Genomic DNA, 20020 nt, shown 5'->3' with positions numbered 1-20020 from the left:
TCTCCCCAGACAGGAGAGAAGCAGCATATGGTCTCCTTCTTTCCTGGCTGGGCTGGAGAGCTTGGTGGGGAGGTGGGCTCTCCAAGCTCTTCAGTGTCCTCCAGGTGGGGGTAGGTGACAGGCTGGGAGTTGTGGAGAGGGTGGAGCCTAGCTCGTCGCCAGGGGGCGCCACTGAACTCTGCACGGGGAGCCCAACTGCACTGGGTGGGTACCGGGGGGCGGTACAGCTGTGCCTTGCGCACCTTTGCCCGCAGCCTGTGAGCAAGCCGGCTCCCTGCGGCGGGGAGGGGGCTTGTCCCACAGCTGCCTGATCACTGTGACATAAGAGTGAGGATCTGCAGGCGTGGAGGAGACTGTAGCTAGCATGTCCCTAGCATTCCCCATCTCTGGGACTTGCAACCAGGGGAGCTGCTTTCTGCCCCAAGCTAGTTTTAAGAGGCCCTGATTTTAAAGGCATGGGCAAGCTGCACCCCACACCAGCTTGCCAGATGTAGAGGAAGGCTTGAGAATGATGTGGGGTGAGTGGGGTGCCTTGCACTCTCGGCTTGCGGACGGCGAAGGCAAGGTGTCAGTGAGAGGTGTCTCGGAGCAAGCAGTAGAGGAGAGGGGGAAGCAAGGTCTTTATGGTGGGGTTCTGCTGTGTCTTACTTCCCTTTCTGCTCTCTTTTCAGGGTTTTGTATGGGGTTTTTTCTTTGCAGATCTTGTTTGGTTCTTGAACAGACTTGTATATATTTTCAGTGCAAAATTCTGTACATGGAAGAAAACCTTTAGACCGAGACGCCCGGCGCGAAGAACCTGCTGTATTTATGGGAAATAAAGAGTTCTTTCCTGATCCTCTGCCTTCAGAGCCAAGGGAAGCGTTTTCCCCTCACCCTTTGCAGCTCAAGTCCTGCCCCTGCAATCCTGCAACTCATCCCACAGACAGCTGAAGCCTTGCTAGGAAGATGTCCCCTCTCCCATGAGCAAGGAGAGGGCATGGTGGAAGTCCCCCAGCTGCTCTCAATTCCTGTTTGAGAGCAGAGTCACTTCCAGGCTGTGAGCTGATTGCAGCCCACTTCCTCCCTGCCCGGGGAGAGTCTTTGGGCAGGGGTCGGTGTTTCAGGGAGCAAGGCTGAGCTGGTTTTGTGCCCTGCAGGGCTGTTTGCAGCTTCTTCACCGACTTTAACGGCACTTCCTCCTCTTCCCCGGGGCTGCCTCGGAAGTGGCTCTAGGGGGCCGTTTTATTGCTGAGTTGCAATGAAGGGAGTCTGTTCTGGCAAGCAGTACCTCGAAGCTGAGAGCAGATCTCTAACTGCATGGGAGGAAAGGGACCACAGCTTGGATGTCAGTGAGGGGCTGGAGGTGATTTTCTGTGTCTGCAGCAGGTTCTTAAAGTCCTTGCTGGCTTTCACCAACCACAATGCCTGTTAGGAGCACCCCCAGGGCTCCTGGCTGTGGGATCAGATGTGCTTTGCCACAGGTTTAGAGCAGCCTGATGTTTTGGGCAGGGAGAGGGGCGCTCCCTCACCCAGTCCATGCTTGGAAACAGCTGACAGCACCACTTTGTTTTACTTTCACTGCAGATTCATTCTCACGGGTGACTCACCCTCCCTTCCTGCTCCATTCCCACCATCTCCCTATGCCCCAAAAGGATCAGAGACCAGCAGCCCCCAAATTACTGCTCATCAGGCTTCAGGCCACAGTGGGAGTGGCCCCTTTCACCTCTTTTTTCCTTTGCTGCTTGTGTCATTTGCCTACAAGCTGACCACTTCCTGTCTGGGCTCAGGTGCTAGTTCCTTGGCCAGCCATATAACCCAACCAACGGCAACCTCCATTCTTAGTGCAGGCGGAGGAAAGTCCCAGCCGCAGATAGCCAGAGATAAAGGAAAGGTTGAAATCTCACACATCCAGGAGCAAAAGTGGTGGTGGGGTGGGGGACATTGTTTTTAGAAAGGGGGACAAAACTTAAACAGAGGAGCCCTGGTGCAGCTCTGCAGAGAGCAGGCAGCAGCCAAGCCTGGGAACCAGGCGTTTGTGGTTGCTGTGCAAGCGTGTGCGGGCGCTGCTGCTCTGCGCTTGGCCCAACCACCCCACTCAGAGGAGCTCTGCCAGGGAGCAGGGAGGAAGAGGCCCACCCTAGGGCACAGGGCAACAGCCCTTGGACACAGCTTTGCAGTGGCTCTGGAGAGCCTCAGTGACAGCAGGGAAGGCAAAGCGGGGTGCAGGACGCAGGGATGGCTGTGCTGCCTGTCCTGCTTTTGTCGTGACAAGAGGGACGTGTTGCAGGGGGAAGAAGATGGAGCCTCACCCATGACCCTGGAGTGGGAGTCAAGGGGTGTTGGCAGAGGCTGGGTGACCAGGTAGAGCAGGATGTACATCAGACCGAGGCTGCCCAACAGCACAGCTGGTGGTGGGCAAGGCAAGGAGGGGAAAATAACAGCCTAGCTGAAACGGAGTGAGAGACAGAGCGTGGGCCCTTCGCTCGGGCTCGGCAGCGGCGTGTGCTTGTCCTGCCTTGTTACGTGTTTGCTGTAATAATATTTCCCCTTTAAGGCTGGGCTGAAGTTATTTATACTTGTGGGGTGGTGACAGGAACACAGAGCGGAGCAGGAGCCCTGAACTGCTCTTACCTGATCTGCGGCAGAGGGGAGAACAGGAGGAAGGAAGCTCAGAAAAGGAGAGGGAACAAGCGAAAGCAGTCCAAGAGAGGGGAAGAGAAAGCAGAGACGGCATCCCCGGGGAGGGCTGAGGGAGGGCACCAGCCAGGGTGACAGAAAAAGGGAGAACAAGGGAAAGAGGAAGGAGGGAGAGGTCCCTGAGGGAAAAGCAAGGGGCAGAGCAGCTCGGGGGAGCCAAGGGACCACCAGCATCCGATGCCAAGTGTCACCGAGGGGTGCTGAGCGGGCACAGCCAAGCGGAGCAGCCCTGGTGGCCTCTTCCCGGCTCTGAAGATGATGAAGAGGCAGTTCCATCGGATGCGGCAGCAGCTGTCCCATCCCAACAGCGCCGCCCGGTAAGGACTTCACTACCTGCGCCAGGAGGCTGTGAGGGTGTGGGATGTGGTTCGTGGGGGGCTTGCACTGAGGCTGGGCTGAGCTCCCAGGGCCAGTGGCCAGCGAGAAGGGGGAATGGTGCTGAGTTTAGAGCATCTTCAGCATGAGCCGAGGGGCTGTGGCTCGCTGGTGCTGGCAGGGCAGCGCTGGAGCTACGCTGGAGCAAGGACATGATCCCCAAGCCTGGCTACCTCTCTCAGGGCCAACAGATACTGTGTCCACCTACAAACAAATCTTTCCCAAGCCTGGCTTTCCCAGGGTGTGAGGGCAATGGGGAGGGACCTGCCAGCCACAAATTCTTGGTTCTGCAGTGACCAGGAGGGTGTTAGGAGCTGGAATCTTCCCTCTGCACTGAGCCTGGGTTGCCCCACATAAGCCAGATGCCCTGCCTAGCTCTAGCCAGCCCAGCAGCATGAGTGTCCTGAGATGCCTTCAAGGAGAGGGTCAGGGATCCTCAGAACACCTATGGAGGACTTACAGCTTTACAGAAATCTCTCTGCCCCGTTCTACCTCCACCGCTTCCTTATTTTTCTCTTTGGCTTTCCAAACCTTTGCCCTTGCAAAACTCAGAACTGAAATTACAGGGCTTCCCAGCCCCCTTGCTCTCTCTTTCCTGCAGCCACCTCCCCAGGTTCCCCAACACCAGGAGGCTGAGCAACACCAACCATGTCCCCTGGGCCACTGAGGTCTTTCAGCCAGCCCAGCAGACTGGCTGCAGGGAAGCTTCCAGGCAGCCTCTTGCCCTTCTTGCCCATCCCTGCGCCCTCACAATGTCTCATCTCCATGTTGGATGTGCCTCCTTTTTGCTTAATGCCAAGCTAGCAGGAGGTCTCAAGCAGCTCATGCAGCCTAGGAGCAAGTTCACCACCCGCTGCAGAGCCTGCCCTCCACGGGCCACGACCTCACGTGGTTTTGCTTGCCTTCAACCGAGCCGCCCCCATTTCCTGTGGCTCCACAGCCCCGTCCCACATCAGCTCTGGTGGTGAAAAGAGAGAAACATCAACTGGAGAAAAGTAGCAGCAGCAGCAGAGGGAAAGCAAATAGGGTTTGTAGGGCAATGGCAGTGGGCCATGAAGCGAGGTTTCCTCTATTGGAGGCATCAGGAAGGCCTGGTGGTGATGGCGGCTGCTGGGGTTTGAATCTCGTTTTGAGCAGTGTTTGCTGCAAACCAGAAGTTGCCTTTGCCAGTTCAGTTTCTAATTGCTACTGCAGAACCAGTCAGAAAGCTGGTTTTGAGCAGGCATTTCTGGAGGGGTTGGTGCTGGTCTCAGATATTCTTGCTCCAGGGTCAGTGGCCCCACAGCCGGTGGCTCCCCTGGCCTGCAAAGGCCCGTGCCAGGCTCCACCAACACTGCCCTGGGTTTGCTTTCAGGGGAGAGGTGGACATTCAGGGCTAGAAAGTGTCACCAACAAACACCCTACCCCTGCAGTGCTAGGCACCAGGTCTCCAAGAATTAGGTCTCATCTGGATGTTTTGACTGTGGTGCTCTGAACTGGAAGCCATGCCTGATGGGGTGTCCACCAGCCAGCAAGGTTGGCTGCCTTGCCCTGCTCCTGCTCCTCTCATCCCCCTGGGCTCATTCTGCCTGTAGCTTTGTGTACAGTGGTCCAGGCCACAGCCAGCTCCTGCTCCCCAGGAGCCCAAAGCGGGGCAGGTGGGATACATAAGGACCAGCTTTCTCATGGAGGCTGTGTAGAGGTCACCCCCATCTGCTGATAGCTCTTTCTCCTTCCTCCACAGAGCCCAAGAAGCAACTGAGCTCCTGCCAGAAGATTTGCTGCAGGTGAGGGGCGGGCTGGGCTGCAGGCATGTGCCTGCTTGTGCCTGGGCGTGGGACCCTGCCCCGATCCTGCCTGCGATTTGCCCTGCTGGCACGTCCCAGTCATGGGGCTGGGACCTGCCTGCCTGCTGGAGGGTGATTCCAGGACCACAGAGTTAAGGGAAGGGCAGACTCCTGCTGTGGGAAAGGGCTTCCCCAGCTGCACATAGAGGGATGAATCCTGACCAGCAGCTGTACTCCCTTTTCTCTGGACTGAGGATGCTGGGCAGGTCATCCACGTTCGGAGCTGGGTGTGGTGGAGAGATGGCCTTGGGGTGCCCACAGCTGGCAGAAGGGCTTCCCCAGTCCCCCCTTTCTTCCCCCAGATCGAGCAGAGGATTGAGCCAGCCAAGAGAGCAGCTCACAGCGTGTCCAAGAGGCTCCAAGCCTGCCTGCAGGGGCAGTGTGGCTCCGAGATAGACAAGCGAGTGGTGAGTAGAGTCCTCCCGCTGCAGCCTGTGCCTGCCTCAGCTGCAAGCAACGGGACCCAAGACCCCTGCTTTGCAGGCTTTGCCAAAGGGTGGCCCAAAATCCAGCTCAGGTCCCACCTCTAGCAGTTGTCCAGCAGCAGGTGCTCGGGTGGAGTGGAGCAGGACAGCCCTGCCAGCCTGCAGGGACAGATGGTGGGTTTGCATCAGAAAAGCCTCCACAGCCCTGCTGCCTATGTCCCTTCCTGAGCCCCGGGGAACCTCTGGCACACATGGTGGCCTGCAGTGAGGAGCACCATGGCCTGACGGTGCCACCACTTCCTGCTTGGGTTGAACCTGCTACCCTCTTCCTGGCTGGTGTTCACCAGCCCTCATCTAGGAAGCAAACAGTGGATCTCCCTGCTCTTTCCTTACCCTCCCATGATCCTGTGGTCTCCACTCTATGACAACCTGACAAGCCCCACCTTGGCTTAATTATTCTCAGAGATCAAACTGCTCCACACATTTGAAGCCATGGCAGGGCTGGGCTCAGTGAAGGGCTCCACCAGTGTCACAGTCCTCCACAGGAGATGATCTGAGAGAAGGCTGGAAGTTTTCTAGCTAACTATTGAGCCTTGGTGCCTTGTTCAGCTGACTGGATCCTGACTTCAGCTGAAGGGACATCCAAAAGGCCCTTCTTTAAGCTGCAGGGCCAACAGGGCTAAGTGGGCCTGGGGAAGATGTGGATGGTTTGGCCACTTGCTCCTGTGCCATGGTGGCATGCTTTATGGGGAGGGAACTGCCACATGCCAGCTCACCATTCCTTTCCCAAATCCTTGGCTCTGTGCAGAAGAAGCTGCCCTTGATGGCTCTGTCCACGACGATGGCTGAGAGCTTCAAGGAACTGGACACAGAGTCTAGCCTCGGGTAAGCACTGCAGAGAGAAAGTGCTGGGGGTGACCCCAAAAGATGCCAGACCCTGGCATCATTGTCCTGTCTTAGGGGCTCATTCAGCCAAGCTGAGCTGTCAGCCCCTGTCCTCAGAGCAAATAATGACATTAAGTGAGAGAGGGAACAGCCATCACTTCAGCCTCCCATCGGGCTGATGGGGATGCGGGCTGGCTCAGGGCCCCATGCTGGTATGGGTACAGTATTGGCTCAGAAGGTGGCATGGCTCCACCAGCAGTCACCTCATCTCTGTCCCCACACAGGAAAGCCCTGGAGATGGGCTGCTGCATACAGAGCTCACTGGCCAAAATCCTGGCTGAGTTTGAGATCACCCTGGAGCACGATGTCCTGCAGCCACTCAACAAACTCAGTGAGGTAGCCCTGGCCACCCTTCCAGTTCTGCTCTCCCATCCCACCTTCCCTGTCCCCAGTCCTCTTCTACTCACTCTGCCCCCTCACTCTGCCAGGAGGAACTTCCCATCATCCTAAAGCACAAGAAGACACTCCAGAAGTTGATTTCTGACTGGAACACAATCAAGAACAGGTATGGGGCATACTGCAGACCAGGGCCAGGGCATGCAGGGCACAGCCCCCAGCCAGGCTTGGGGAGAGAAGAGGATGACTGCCCTGGGGAATCTATTTCCAGGAGCTGGGGGTGAAGCTGAAGAGGTGAGAGGTCTTTGGGAGTGCCCAGCCAGCCCCTCTCTGTGGGTGCATGCTATTGTGGATTGAGCTGCTGTTTCCATGCCCCAGGAGAGAAAGGCAGTGCCATTGCCAAAGGCAGCAAAGTGCCCTGACACCACCCAGTGCCAGGAAGATCACCCCAACCCTTGCAGGGTAGCCCATGGCATCATGCTGGGTTCCTCTGGGTCATTGATGGCTCATTTCCTCCCTTGGAGTAGGGAGGGGAGGAGAGGAGTGGACATCTCAGGAATGGGGCTTGGGAAGAGTTGTGCAGACCCTGGGGTCAGCCTTGCTGAGTGCTCCCTGACTTGACCAGGTCACACTCCTTGATGTGACAGTGTCCTTGTCTGTGTGAGGGAATTGAGAGGTGCTGGCCTAGGAAAACCACCACAGAGCAGTACCATGACTTGCTGTTCTCATCATGATCCACATATCCCTTCTGCACACCCATCCTATTCCTTGTCCCTGACACTAAGGCCATTTGTGTACATTTTCTCTCACACCTCAAAGGCTGAACCAAGCTGCCAAGAGCTCCAGTAACAGCACTGGCACTGGTGCTGGCCCTGGGGCATCTTCTGCTGCCAACAAACTGGAGATCTTGAAGGAAGAGGAAGAGGAGGTGAAGAGGAAGGTGGAGCAGTGCAAGGTGAGAACATCATTCACTCTACCCCACAGCACAGCTGCAGGGCTAGAGACCTACTGCTCTCCACTGGCTCCATCTAAGGTGACCCCATGCCAAGAGAGATGCAGCCAGCCAGCAAAACTGTCCCTTGAGAGGCAAAAATAGGGAGATGTCCTGAGGCCAGGGAAGAAGAGTAAAAGATTCAGAGCACAAGCTGGTGCAGAGAGGAGGCTCAGGGGGATATGGTAGGGAGTTTATGGGATCCTCTTGGTCTGGGAGCCTGCCAAGTTGCCATCTCTACTGAGTGATAGGGGACCTCCACATCAGCTCCCACACCCCTGCCCTGTTACTCTGAAAAGTTCTGTGCCTTGTCTGGCAGTCTGTGGGCTCACCAGAGCTGGAGGTTCAGGCAGCTCTTGTCCCTGAGCCACTTGTGCTGGGACCTGGTCATAGGGCAGGTCACTGCCCCAAATGCAAGTGTTGCAGGCAAGAAGGAATTCTCTCAGTCCCAGCCTGCCTCCTCACCACCCCCAGAGAACATGTCTGGGTACCAGGGAGGAGGTGAAAGATTGTTCTTCCCTGTGTCTCCCTTCCCAGGATGAGTACATGGCTGACCTCTACCACTTCTCCACCAAAGAGGACAGCTATGCCAGCTACTTCATCAAAGTAAGTCCTCTCACATGCTCCTGAGCATAAATATCTCCTGGGGTACATCTAAGCTTAGCCTTGTTCCCACAGACACCAAGGCCTCTGCCCAGGGCAAGGCACAGCCCCAGGCACTGTGCACTGTGTTTTAATGTCACCTTTAGCACCAACTCTGAACAGAGCAGCTTGTCCTGTGATGCCCCCTCTCCAATTTGCCCTCTACATGGTCCCAGGAATCCTGGGGGCATTCCACTTGCAGCTCCCTCTTCACTCTGTCCATGTGTGGGTTCAATGTCCTGAGGGTGGGAATCTCTTCAAGAGGGCCTAAACAACTGCTAACCAGCATTGTTCACCTGTGCCCTGTCTGGCAGCTGCTGGAAATCCAAGCCCAGTACCACCGGCAGTCCCTGACATACCTGGACTCTGCTCTGGCAGAACTGAAGGAAAGCCACAGCCAGACAGGTACCCATTGGCTCTCCATGCAGCTCAGGGAGAGCTGCAGCTTGAGCCTAGGGAATGTGAGCATGGCCATAAGGCTGGGAGAGGCAGGTTTCCCTTCCCTGCACATGCCATAGCCTCCCACTCGGGCCAGTGGGATGGGGATGCCGCCTGCCTTGCTTCTGCCTCTGCACAGCCAGGCTCAACTATGAGTGAAATATCACTGTGGCCAGATGCCAAATGGCCCTGGTGACCACAGTCCCTCCTGACATTCACCTTCCCATCTCCCTGTTCCAGAGCCCTCCTTCAGTGCAGACACCTCGGTGGCAGGGTACTATGGGGTACCTCTCGAGACGCACCTCAAGAGCTTGGGCCGGGAGATCGCACTGCCCATTGAAGCCTGTGTCATGATGCTGCTGGCCTCTGGCATGAGGGAGGAGGTAGGCAGTGCTCCCCTCACCTCCCTCCTCCCCAAAACACAGCCCCACACATCTCTTCCCTCTTTGTCCCATCCCCAGGGACTCTTCCGGCTGGCAGCAGGCGCCTCAGTGCTGAGGAAGCTGAAGAGCAGCTTAGCCAGTGGCTCCAACGCTCTGGAGGAGTTTTACTCAGACCCCCACGCTGTGGCTGGTGGGTGCTGCTGAGGCAGGGTGGGGGGACTCAGTCAGGCAGTCCCTGCCTTCCCCAACCACCATCACCCTTGCTGCTCCCCTTCCCAGGTGCACTGAAATCCTACCTGCGGGAGCTGCCACAGCCTTTGATGACCTTCGAGCTCTATAACGAATGGGTCAAAGTGGCCAGGTGAGTTTGGGTGTTGGGTGTAACAGGCTGGCAAGGCTCAGAAAGCCCCCAGACAGCCCCTTTCCATCCCTCCCAGCACTCAGAGCGGAGGTGCTTGGCTTTGTTTGCCAAGTGAGGTGGTATGAATGCAGCACCTGGTCTGTCCCATGCTTAGCAGAAATCCTCAGGGCCCAAAGTCTGAGAGAACAGCAAGAAAAGGCATGGCAGGGCAAGGGCAAAGGCTGCAGCCTTTCTGATGGCAAGAAGAGCTTAGCCTGTGAAGACACATTCGGCATCAGCAGTGTGAGCCCCATCTTACCAGCCCTCAAGTCCAGTTTGGCCTCTTGCTTTCAGGACGGAAGGGGCTGTGGAAGAATCAGGGCAAAAAGCCTGGGGAAAAGAGGAAAGGGGATCTGTTCAGTGCTAATGAGCTCCACAGTCACAGTGAAATAAGGTGGTTGCTCATGGCAAGGTGGTGTTCACCACCAGGCCCACCTACAAGCTACATTTGTCTCACCACATTAAATCCCTCTGAGTCTTTGGGGTGCAACGATGTCCTCTGGGGATGCCTGCCTTAGCTGCCCGGTAAAGGCAGCATCAAGGCATTTCCATCCTCAGTGCTACAGCCCACACAGGGCAGCCAGCCCTTGCCTTCCTCTCTTGCACACTGTGCCCTTCTGCTTTAAGGAGCAGGCTGAGCTCTCCACTCCTTCCTCTCTCTTGCAGTTTAAAGGATGTTGAGAACCGTGTACAAAGCCTGCGAGACACCTGCAGCCACCTGCCCCGGGAGAGCTACAACAACCTCAGGTGCTTCGCAGGGACAGGGCTGGAGCAGTCACCTGGGGCAACCATTCCCTCCCCAAATCTGGACTTACCGCCCCCTCACCCTCCCTTTACCCCACAGGTATCTGATCAAGTTCTTAGCCAAGCTGGCTGAACACCAGGAGGTGAACAAAATGAGCCCCAGCAACATTGCCATCGTGCTGGGCCCCAACCTACTGTGGTCACAGCAGAGCACAGGGTAAGGCCTGGCTCAGAGGGGTGGGAGGCAGCAACACAGCCCCAGTTGGGGTGCTCTCAGTACAAGCACCTTGGGAAAAGCTGATCCAGCAGCCTTCAAGCTGATATACAGCAGTTGCAGCTTCTTCCATCCTCAGGTCCTGTCCCCTGTCCCCTCAGTCCCCCTCACCAAGCACATGTCGTCTTAGCCACTCTGCAAAGTAGCAGAGGAGGAGGCTGGGACCCAGAGCACTTGTGGAGAGCCTCCAACACCAAACCAGGATTTCCAGGATGAGGAACAAGGCCTACCCCCTCAGGAATGAACACCCAAAGTGCTGATGCCCAGAGAACCCTTTTTGGATGCCTTTCTCACCCTTCTCCCTTCAGAGATGCTGTGCAACTGGACTTGGCCTCAGTCTCCTCCATCCAGGTGGTCAGTGTGGTGGAAGCCCTCATCCAGAACGCAGACACTCTCTTCCCTGGAGGTAAGGCTAGGGCCTTGCTTGGGGTGTCTCAGCCCAGGGTAAGTAAGGAGGAAGAGAAGAGGAGAGGACGTTTTTCCATTCCCAGGAGGAGGGAAGCAGGGAGGCTGCTCCAGTTGCCCAGTGTGGAGTCACTGGGGGAAGCTTTGGGTGGCAACACTTCCTTGTGGGGTCATCTCCTTTCTCTCTACCCAGAGGTTGACTTCAATGTCTCAGGCATGTTCATGCCACCTGCAAACAGTGGACTTGGTGAGGCCACACTTGTGGAAGAACTGTCCCCTGAGCCCCCACCGGCTGGCACCCCCACTCTTCTGGATGGAGAGGTGTAAGTCAGGTGGGAGCTGGAGGCTTTGGCTGTCCCAGCTCTCCCCATGTCATTTCCCCATCCCACCTCACTCCATGGGCTGTGCCCTTACCAGGCAGACATGAAGTACCTTATGGCCAGGACCATTGTGCCTAACCGAAGCCTGATTTTCCCTCCTTCTACACATAGCACCTTGAAGGACCCTGAGACCAAGTCCCAGCCAGCACCTCCAGCAGTTGCCAGACCATCTCCTGAAACCACAGGACCACCAGCTCTGCAGAAAACTGAGGACAGCACCCACAAAGGTTAGGGTGCCCTGGACAGCACAGTGCTTGAGAGATGACACCACCCCAATGGCAGTCCCCATTTCCCACATAGAGGGTGCTAGGAACATGCCAGCCTGCCCCAAGATGAGAGGACAGGCCTCTGGTCCAGGCAGCATAGGCAGGATCTAGCCTCTCACTGCATATTCCAGCCTCAGGTGAAGTGGGACTGCAGGGGTGGAGGTGGACATTACCCCAGTGTGGGGGTGAAGACCTCCTGTTAAAGAGGTGTCAGAAACTCACAGCCCCTTGTGAAAGGTTGAGGGTGGGAAAAGCTTGGATTGATTGCTCAAGTCTGCAGTACGGGAGCCTGGCAAGAGGAAGATTGTTGATCAGTCTGCCTTTGGCCCCCTGCCTGACCCACGGCTGGGGCTGCAGCCCCCCTCTGCTCTGGGGTGAGACCCTGGCAGAGGAGACCCCAGCCCACCGCAGCTTTCTTTCCAGGCAAGCGGCCAGCTCCAGCCCGACCCATGATGCCACCACCCGTGGCCCAGCCCCGGAGCACAGCTCCTGCCCCGGCAGCCCCTGAGCAGACAGGCAGCCCCAAAGCCCGGCCACGGCGGACAGCCGGCTTGCCCAGCCGGGCCCCCTCTGTCCCACCGCCGCTCCCTCCCCAGCCTGCACCTCGCCTCAGCCGAGAGGCCCCGGCGTCCCCTAGGCCTCCCACCAGCCAGGCCGATGGGGTGGCTGCTGTGGACTGTGCCCCGGGAGCCACGGATGAGGGGCAGCCGCTGCCTGCAGGAGAAAGGAGCCCCCCCGCTACACCACCACCAGCAGCACAGCCCACGGAGAACTGAGCAGGGCAGGGGGCACTGCAGGGCCAGGAAGATGGCGTCCAGGGCCCTTCTGGAACCCAGCGGGCACTGCGGAAAGGCTGGGGTGGCATGAAGGACAACACATCTCTCCAGCTCTTCCCTCTGGCTCTGCCTGCCTCCCCTCACTCTCCCATAGCCAGAGCCTTCCTTCTTAGAATCATAGAATCAACAAGGTTGGAAAAGACCTCAAAGATCAAGTCCAACCTGTCTCCCAAGACCTTATGACTACTAGACCATGAACCAAATGCCACGTCGAATCCCCTCTTGAACACCTCCAGGGATGGTGACTCCACCACCTCCCTGGGCAGCACATTCCAACAGCTAACAACTCTCTGTGAAGAACTTTCTCCTCACCTCGAGCTTAAACTTTCTCTGGTGCAGCTTGAGGCTGTGTCCTCTTGTTCTGGTGCTTGCACCACCCTGGCCCTCTGCCAGGGCCTGGCCCCTCCTAAGGAACACAGGTCCCTGTCCAGACTGCCCCGACCTTGGGTCAGCCACGTCTTCAGGTTCCCGTGGGGGTCAAGAGGGGAGGCAGGGGTGACACAGGGAAGCTCTGAGGCACTGTCTGCAGACTGTGGGGTGGCACATGCAGCTTGGCTCAAGGGGGCTGTTTACAGGTTCACAGCCGCAATCCCAGCCTCTTCTGCCTCATCTTGCCTTAAAATGTGTGCCCTCCGGAACACAGGGGCACGGGCATACATAAATAATAAATATATTTTGCAACTTAATTAATGTAGGGAGCTGGTGTCACAGCCGCAGGCAGCTGTGAGCACGCCGCGTTTGGCAGCCCGAGGTTCTGGAGTCCACCGATCCCACAGGATGCAGGCGGGAGGAGGGAAGGGGAGCTCCCCGTGGACGCCAGCGCAGCACGGCGCAACCCTAGGGTGGGAGGGCCGCTGGCGACCCGCGACCCCGCTGCCCACAGGCCTCACCGGGCAACAGGAGGCGCCGTGCCGCCACGCGTTCACTTGGGGGAGGTGGTGGCTGGGGGAAAGGTGGCTTTAGCCAATCGTTAAGCGCGCTCAGGCTCTGTTCCACCTCCCCACCGCCTCCTTCAGCAACTGACAGGACGATGCGGCTGTCACTTTACGAGATGCTCGGCCCTGCGCCCTCCTCTCCAGAGCGACAGGGCAGCGCTGCTGCCGCTCGGCGCGCTCCTCGCCTCCTATTGGTGGAGGTGGCCGGGCAGGGGGCGGTGATTGGCGGGCCGGGGGAGCGGGCCGGGCCGTGGCAGCCGGCCGGCTGCAGCGGCGGCAGCGGCATGGCGAGCTGCCGGCGGCTGAGCGGCGCAGGGTTGCGGGAGGTGCTGGGCCCGGCGCAGGGGCTGCTCTTCGACTGCGACGGCGTCCTGTGGGCGGGCGAGCGCGCTGTCCCCGGCGCCCCCGAGCTGCTGGAGCGGCTGCGGCGCAGCGGCAAGGCCGCCCTCTTCGTCAGCAACAACAGCCGCCGCTCCGTGGCTGAGCTGGAGAGGCGCTTCAGTCGCCTCGGTTTCCACGGCGTCCGTGCCGAGCACGTCTTCAGCTCCGCGCTCTGCTCCGCGCTCTTTCTCCGTCAGCGCCTCCTCGGCGGCGGGGGGAACGGCAGCGGGAATGGCCGTGTCTTCGTGATGGGCGGCGAGGGGCTGCGCGGCGAGGTGCGCGATGCCGGCCTGCGCCTGGCGGGCGAGGGCGAGTCAGCCACCGCCGAGCCCGTGCGGGCCGTGCTAGTGGGCTACGACGACCAGTTTACCTTCGCCAAGCTGGCGCAGGCCTGCGGCTACCTGCGCGACCCGCAGTGCCTCCTGGTGGCCACCGATCCCGACCCCTGGCACCCTCTCAGCGACGGCCAGCGCACCCCCGGTGAGCCCGCGCTCCCCTCCCTCTCTTCCTGCCCCGGGGGCGTGCGGGGGGCCAAGGCCGGCGGGGCGGACCTTGGTTGGGGTTCGCTGTCCCAGCCCCGGACCAGGTGGTTCCGTGAGCAGGACGGGCAGGGCTGACCTTACTTACCTCTGCCAGATCCTGAAGCCGTGTTACCAGCACCCCTCATCCTGTAGCGGGACCCAGGGCCACAGCCGGCAGCCGGATAGCCCCGCGGCTACGATTTTTTTCTCCTTTCTCCCTTTCAGGGACTGGCAGCCTCACAGCTGCGGTGGAAACCGCTTCGGGCCGCAAGGCGCTGGTGGTGGGGAAACCAAATAGGTACATGTTTGATTGCATCGTGGAGCGCTTCGGCGTCGACCCCTCTCGCACCCTCATGATTGGAGACCGACTGGAGACAGACATCCTCTTCGGCAAGAACTGCGGCCTCTCCACCATCCTCACCCTGACAGGTGTCTCTCGCCTGGAAGAGGCGCAGGCCTACATGGCCAGTGACAGCGCCGCCGCCAAGGATCTGGTGCCCAATTATTACGTGGACAGCATTGCAGACTTGATACCAGGCCTGGATGAGTAGTGGTCTGTACATGTGAGGGCAGAGGGGTCAGGTTCCCCATCCCAGATCTCCCATCTGTTCCCATTTCTCTCTCGCTGCCCTGTTCCCTCAGTTCCTGATTTCTTCACATTCCGACGCCCTTCTTTGGGGGCAGTGTGGAGTGGGTTATCAGGAGGGGGCAGGTCATGTTGTCTCCCTTCTGCTTAGAGTTACTCATGATGGACAGAGTCCTCTCCCTCATGCCAGCTGACAGCATCACTGGGGGAAAGCTGGAGGCCTTGAGGCTGATAGGGGGGTCAAGCAGTGTGTCTGTCTGGCTTCTTCCCCCTGCAGGGATTAGGGACTGGCTGGCTTACTATTTTTCTCTTAGATAACCAGTGGCAGCCTTTTACTGCTGTCCCCTCACTCACATAAATCAACTTCTGAGCTGCGTCCCTGCAGTTCTTGTAACTCTTTCCTTGCCAGGCAACTGGCTGGCACTGTCAGCCACCCAGTCTCCATCAGTGCCAGGGCATGTGGAAGGAGTGTGCCAGAGCTCTGGAGTGATGAATGAGAGCATCACTGCCTCCCACAAGTGTAAGAAAGCATTACCTCATCTCTTCTCTCCCCTCTTCCTTAGAGATGTTGCCCCCACCACCCCTCTGCCCTGACTCAGTTAATAACTGTGCCAGTATCCATCTGAAGGCCTATAGAAAGGGAGGAGACTGGTTTGAGGGTATCTTTTGTGCCAAACAGACAAGCTGTGACTGCATATAATGGGTTTGCAGTTGTACCTTGGTTTCAGATGCCCTTTCCAAAGGGGCTTGTGAAGGAGAGAGGGCTCCCAGACCACAACAGATCAGCAGCAGTGAACTCTATGACTCTCCCCAATTCCCCCTCCTCAGTTGGATTCTGCCATAGTACGGTGAGAGCAAAGGGCTGGTGGGGGCCTGAGCTGCAGCTGCTGGTGTGTGGGTGAGATGGTGATGGTATTGTCACTGCTGTGGGTGTGTCACAGCCCTCAGAATCATTCCTTGCTGCTTTGTCTTTCTATGTTTGGGGTTTTTTTTTAATTTATTGATCAAAATTATTTATGGTTCAAATATTGTATTCTTTGTATAAACTATGCTGACTGGTTGCACCAAGGGGACAGGAGGCAGTGGCTTTGGGCCTCCCTTGCTGTCCGTGTCCCATGTTGATGTTCTTACACTCACCGTGTCTCTGTATATAATAAAGTGTGAGCGTAGGCTGGAAATGGCCTCCTTTCTTCTCTTGTGCTCCCACCAAAATGAAAGTGGCCTAGGGATCTTTGAGTCCTCAAAGATGAGGATGTGACTAGGGGGAATGGAATGAAGCTGGAGGTGAGGAGATTCAGGCTGGATGTGAGGAGGAAGTTCTTCACCGTGAGAGTGGTGAAGCCCTGGAATGGGTTGTCCAGGGAGGTGGTTGAGGCCCCATCCCTGGAGGTGTTTAAGACCAGGCTGGATGAGGCTCTGGCCAGCCTGATCTAGTGTGAAGTGCCCCTGCCCATGGCAGGGGGGCTGGGACTAGATGATCCTTGTGGTCCCTTCCAACCCTGACGGATTCTGTGATTCTATGACCAGGCTTTTTCTAACTCAAGGGGGTGCTGCTGGGCAGACAGAAGAGGGGTGGAAGATGTCTTGTGGACGGTTCTCCAGCTGCTGTTTGCTGCTGTCTTGTTACTGGAGTCCAGGGTGAAAGTGGCTGGTGGAGCATAGGGTCCAGGGTCCAGCCACATGAACTGGAGCAGTGAGTGGCGTGATCTTTGCCAGCTACCTTTGCAGTTCACAGAATGAGTGGTTCCATGTTGGGGAATGATGACTTCCTGTGTTGTGCCTGAAGTCTGCCTGCTGCTAGTCAGGTGGACCCCAATGATCTGTGTGGCCCTGTGCAGCAGTGTCCAGCTCTGCTAGGGCGTAAGTGAGGTGCCCCATCTGTCACATGCATGTGGCTTGCAAGAGGGCTGAGAACTGCCCAGGTAAGGTTTTGCTGTGTCCCTTCTCAACTATGCTAAGTTTTGAGTGAAGGGAAGGTGGGTGTCACTGTACAAGTGACCTGCAGGTCACCTTCACCAGACTGTATCTTTCCATGCTTACCATCCTCTCCCTGGGTTTGGCTGTGGTCCTAGCCAGGAGGGAGAAAGCAGATTGAGTAAGAAGAGTTTGAAACTGCTTGAATGTACTTTGCCTCCCTTCCCCTCACACAGGAGCCAAATTCTTCCCTCTCTCAGACCCCTTTGACAGCTGTTGATGGAAACTCTGCATCACAGCTCCTGCTTGAGAGATCAGCTGTTCAGCTCAACAACCCATCTCAGTGTTAGTGCTGTGTCAGCCCATATGGCAGAACTAGAAGCAGCTCTCTGGCCCTGGGGATAATTCCAGGTGCTGAATGTCTGGTGGGTTTGGTTTTTTCCTCCGTCAAAAGAAAAATAAAAGGTTAGGAAGCAGCCCTCCAAAATAGAAAGAGATCTGAAAAGCTCTCTGAAGACTGCCTGCCATCTTAATTAGTCCCCTTTGTATGCATCTGTCTCTCCCTTTTCTCTGTCCTGTCTCTAATTAGACAACCAGAGGACTTTTAGTACTTGCTTAATGAGTGCCTGGCCAACGCTTCATCATCAAGCAGAGCAAGAGTGTGTTTGTGAACTCCAGCTGCCTAACTGGGGACAGCCAGAACCCAGTTCATTCCTCAGGGCTCTCAGTTCTTGTGTCAGGCAGAAACTCTGAGTGCTGTTGTGACTTGGGGTCACGGCTGGGAATGCTCAGTATGGCTGCAAATTGCATAGCCTGAGTCGGCTGTGTGTGTGCACAGCAACTGTGCACAGCACCAGCATGTCCAGTGGATGCCTCCTTTTTCAAGCCTGCCTTGAGGGTGAATACTTCACATGCTCCCTACCTCATTTCCTTGGACCCTTCCAGCTCCCCCAGCCAGCAGTCAGGAGGTTGGAGGTTGTCGTCTCCAAGGCTGGCACACCAGGAAACAGAAGGGAATGCAGTAGCTAGCTGGAGAGTTACAGCCTGTGTTTGGGGGCCTTCCAAAGAGACTTTGGAGTTTGTCCTTTCAGTCCTAAATGGTGAGCCTGCAGAGTAGGTTTTCTTTTTCATGTGGCTGCTTCTGGAAACAGAGCTCAGTAGAGGTGATAGCTGATCCCTGTCTCTTACAGCCATGCAGCTCTTTTGATCTCTCACACCGCTCCCTAAGGGCTTTGCTATGATGCAGAGGTGGACTCAGAGCAGAAGGGGAATAAGCTTTACCTGGCCTTCCCTTGGTTCTTCGTGTGGCCAGGGACACCACCAGGGTGGCCTGTGTCCTGTAAATGCTTCCACTTGCCAGCAATGGAAGCAGAGGGTAAGTTTTGCCTCTAGCCTTGAGTCTGCTCTTGCTTTGAATGGGGCTGAGAGCAGCACTGCAGGGGTCCATCAAGTCTGCCAGGTCTTTGTCTTGTGTGGCTTCCCTCTGCTGCTGTTGCACCTGCACATAATGAAGGTGAGTGTCAGCAGATCTTATTAGAAAACTAGACTGGAAGGGTCCTTGAGAGGTAGTGATTTCTCCATCCAAGCCCACTGACACTGAGGAGCTTGTGATCCTCACAGGGGTCAGGCCTTGGATCTCTCTGGTATGGAGCTGGTGGGGCTGCAGAGCATACTTGCTACTGAAGAAAGTGATAGCTCCTGCCTGGGTAGGAGGCTGATTTCATCTTGTCTAAAGCAGCTTTTCTTCTTGGATTGAGTGTTTAAGGAGGCAGTGCAGTTGCCAGGGAGCACTTGGCTGTGGAGAGCAGAGCTGCTGCAGCACACGGGAGGGGGGAGTGGATGGGCACTTGGCTTGGTGTAGTATTTAACTACTCACCTTTGGAAAACTGCAGCATCCTTTTCTGCTGTGCAATAGAGACAGCACTTAGGCAGCTGGCAGGCATTCCATTACCCCAGGAGCCTCACATCCTTCATCCATAAATGTGGTTACTGTGGCAACTGCTGGCTAGATGATGCAAGCAGCAACCTGCTGAGCACTGCCTGCTCTGGGCAAGGCCCAGGATGGGGCTAGAGATGCCTGTGCTCCCCTGGCTGGAGGAGGGGCAAGTTCATCTCACCTCTCAGATTCCAGCCATCCTTAGGCACAGATGGGTGAAAGAGAAATCTTTCTGGACTCCTGGGACAATGTGGAAAAGGGTCAGAGATGTGAGAATGAGAGCCTGCTTCCTAAGAAACTGTCCCTCTAGCCAGAGTGGACCAACCTAGACTGCTTCTATTTGTGTCCAGCACTCATGATTTGATGGCTAGTAATCTGGAAGCAGCCTGTGTGTACTACTCCATGGCTATCTTATGCTTTCTTCTACTGGTTTGTAACCTCTGGCTAGGCTGCTCTCACTGGCCCACCTTCTAGGGCTCTGGAAATTTGCCAACCTGTTGTGCCCTAGTTTGAAATGTTCTTCGTCACGCTCCTATTTTCCTGGGATCCTTTCCTTTCACAGCATCACAAAATGGTTAAGGTTGGATGGAACCTCTGGGGATTGTCTGATCCATGCTCGCCTGCTCAAGCAGAGCTGCCTGCACCAGCAACCCAGAACTATGTCCTGGTGGCTTTTGACTGTCTCCAAGGAGACTCCACAACCACTCTGGGCAGCTGGGTCAGTGCTCAGTCACTCTCACAGTAAAAACAATGTTGCCTGATATTCAGAGGGAGCCTCCTGTGTCTCTGTGTTTCAGTTTGTGCTCATTGCCTTTAGTCCTTTCGCTGGGCACCACTGAGAAGATCCTGGCTCCATCTGGTTTTCACCCTCTATTCAGGTATTTATACACATCTGCAAGGTTCCCCCTGAGCCTTATCCATGTTGAATAGTTGTAACCCTCTTAGCCTTTCCTCGTAGAAGAGAAGCTTCAGTCCCTTCATCATCTTTGTGACCTTTTCCTGGGCTCTCCAGTACATCCCTGTCTTACTTGTTCTGGGGAGCCCAAAACTAGACAGCACTTCAGGTGTGGCCTCACCACTGCTGAGGAGAGGTGAAGAATCACTTCCTTTGACCTGCTGGTAATAGTTGCCCTAAGGCAGCCCAGGATACTGTTAGCATCCTTTTCTGCAAGGACACATTGCTGCTCCGTGTTCAGCTCGGTGTGCAACAGGACCCCAGCTCCTTTTCTTCTGAGCTGCTTCTCAGCTGGGTGGTCCTCACCATTTACTAGTGCCTGGGGCTATTCTATCCCAAGTGCAGGTCTTTGTACTTCTCACTGAACTTCACAATGTTCCTGCCAGCCTGTTTCTCCAGCCTGTTTCTCCAGCCTGTCAAGGTCCCTCTGGATGGCAGCATGACCCTCTG

At 56.6% G+C, this 20020-nt stretch overlaps 2 protein-coding genes across 2 annotated transcripts; both read left to right on the top strand.

Moving 5' to 3' along the window:
- The first annotated feature begins 2931 nt into the window (after positions 1-2931).
- Positions 2932-12282, top strand: SH3BP1 (SH3 domain binding protein 1). Its single transcript, XM_009902583.2, has 18 exons — positions 2932-2993; positions 4775-4817; positions 5180-5284; positions 6111-6187; positions 6472-6583; positions 6676-6752; positions 7403-7538; positions 8112-8180; positions 8531-8621; positions 8895-9037; positions 9116-9227; positions 9317-9398; positions 10104-10184; positions 10282-10398; positions 10764-10861; positions 11054-11183; positions 11352-11467; positions 11930-12282. The coding sequence occupies exons 1-18, from the start codon at positions 2932-2934 to the stop codon at positions 12280-12282; spliced, it is 2004 nt and encodes a 667-aa protein (XP_009900885.2).
- A 1233-nt stretch (positions 12283-13515) lies between these two features.
- On the top strand, positions 13516-15936 carry PDXP (pyridoxal phosphatase). Its single transcript, XM_054168026.1, has 2 exons — positions 13516-14138; positions 14405-15936. The coding sequence occupies exons 1-2, from the start codon at positions 13562-13564 to the stop codon at positions 14728-14730; spliced, it is 903 nt and encodes a 300-aa protein (XP_054024001.1). The 5' UTR covers positions 13516-13561; the 3' UTR covers positions 14731-15936.
- Positions 15937-20020: the final 4084 nt, after the last annotated feature.

Source organism: Dryobates pubescens, chromosome 15 (genome assembly GCF_014839835.1).
Source record: "Dryobates pubescens isolate bDryPub1 chromosome 15, bDryPub1.pri, whole genome shotgun sequence".
Classification (NCBI taxonomy): Eukaryota; Metazoa; Chordata; class Aves; order Piciformes; family Picidae; genus Dryobates; species Dryobates pubescens.
Note: the sequence above shows the minus strand (reverse complement) of the source record. Positions and strands in the feature narration are given on the sequence as shown.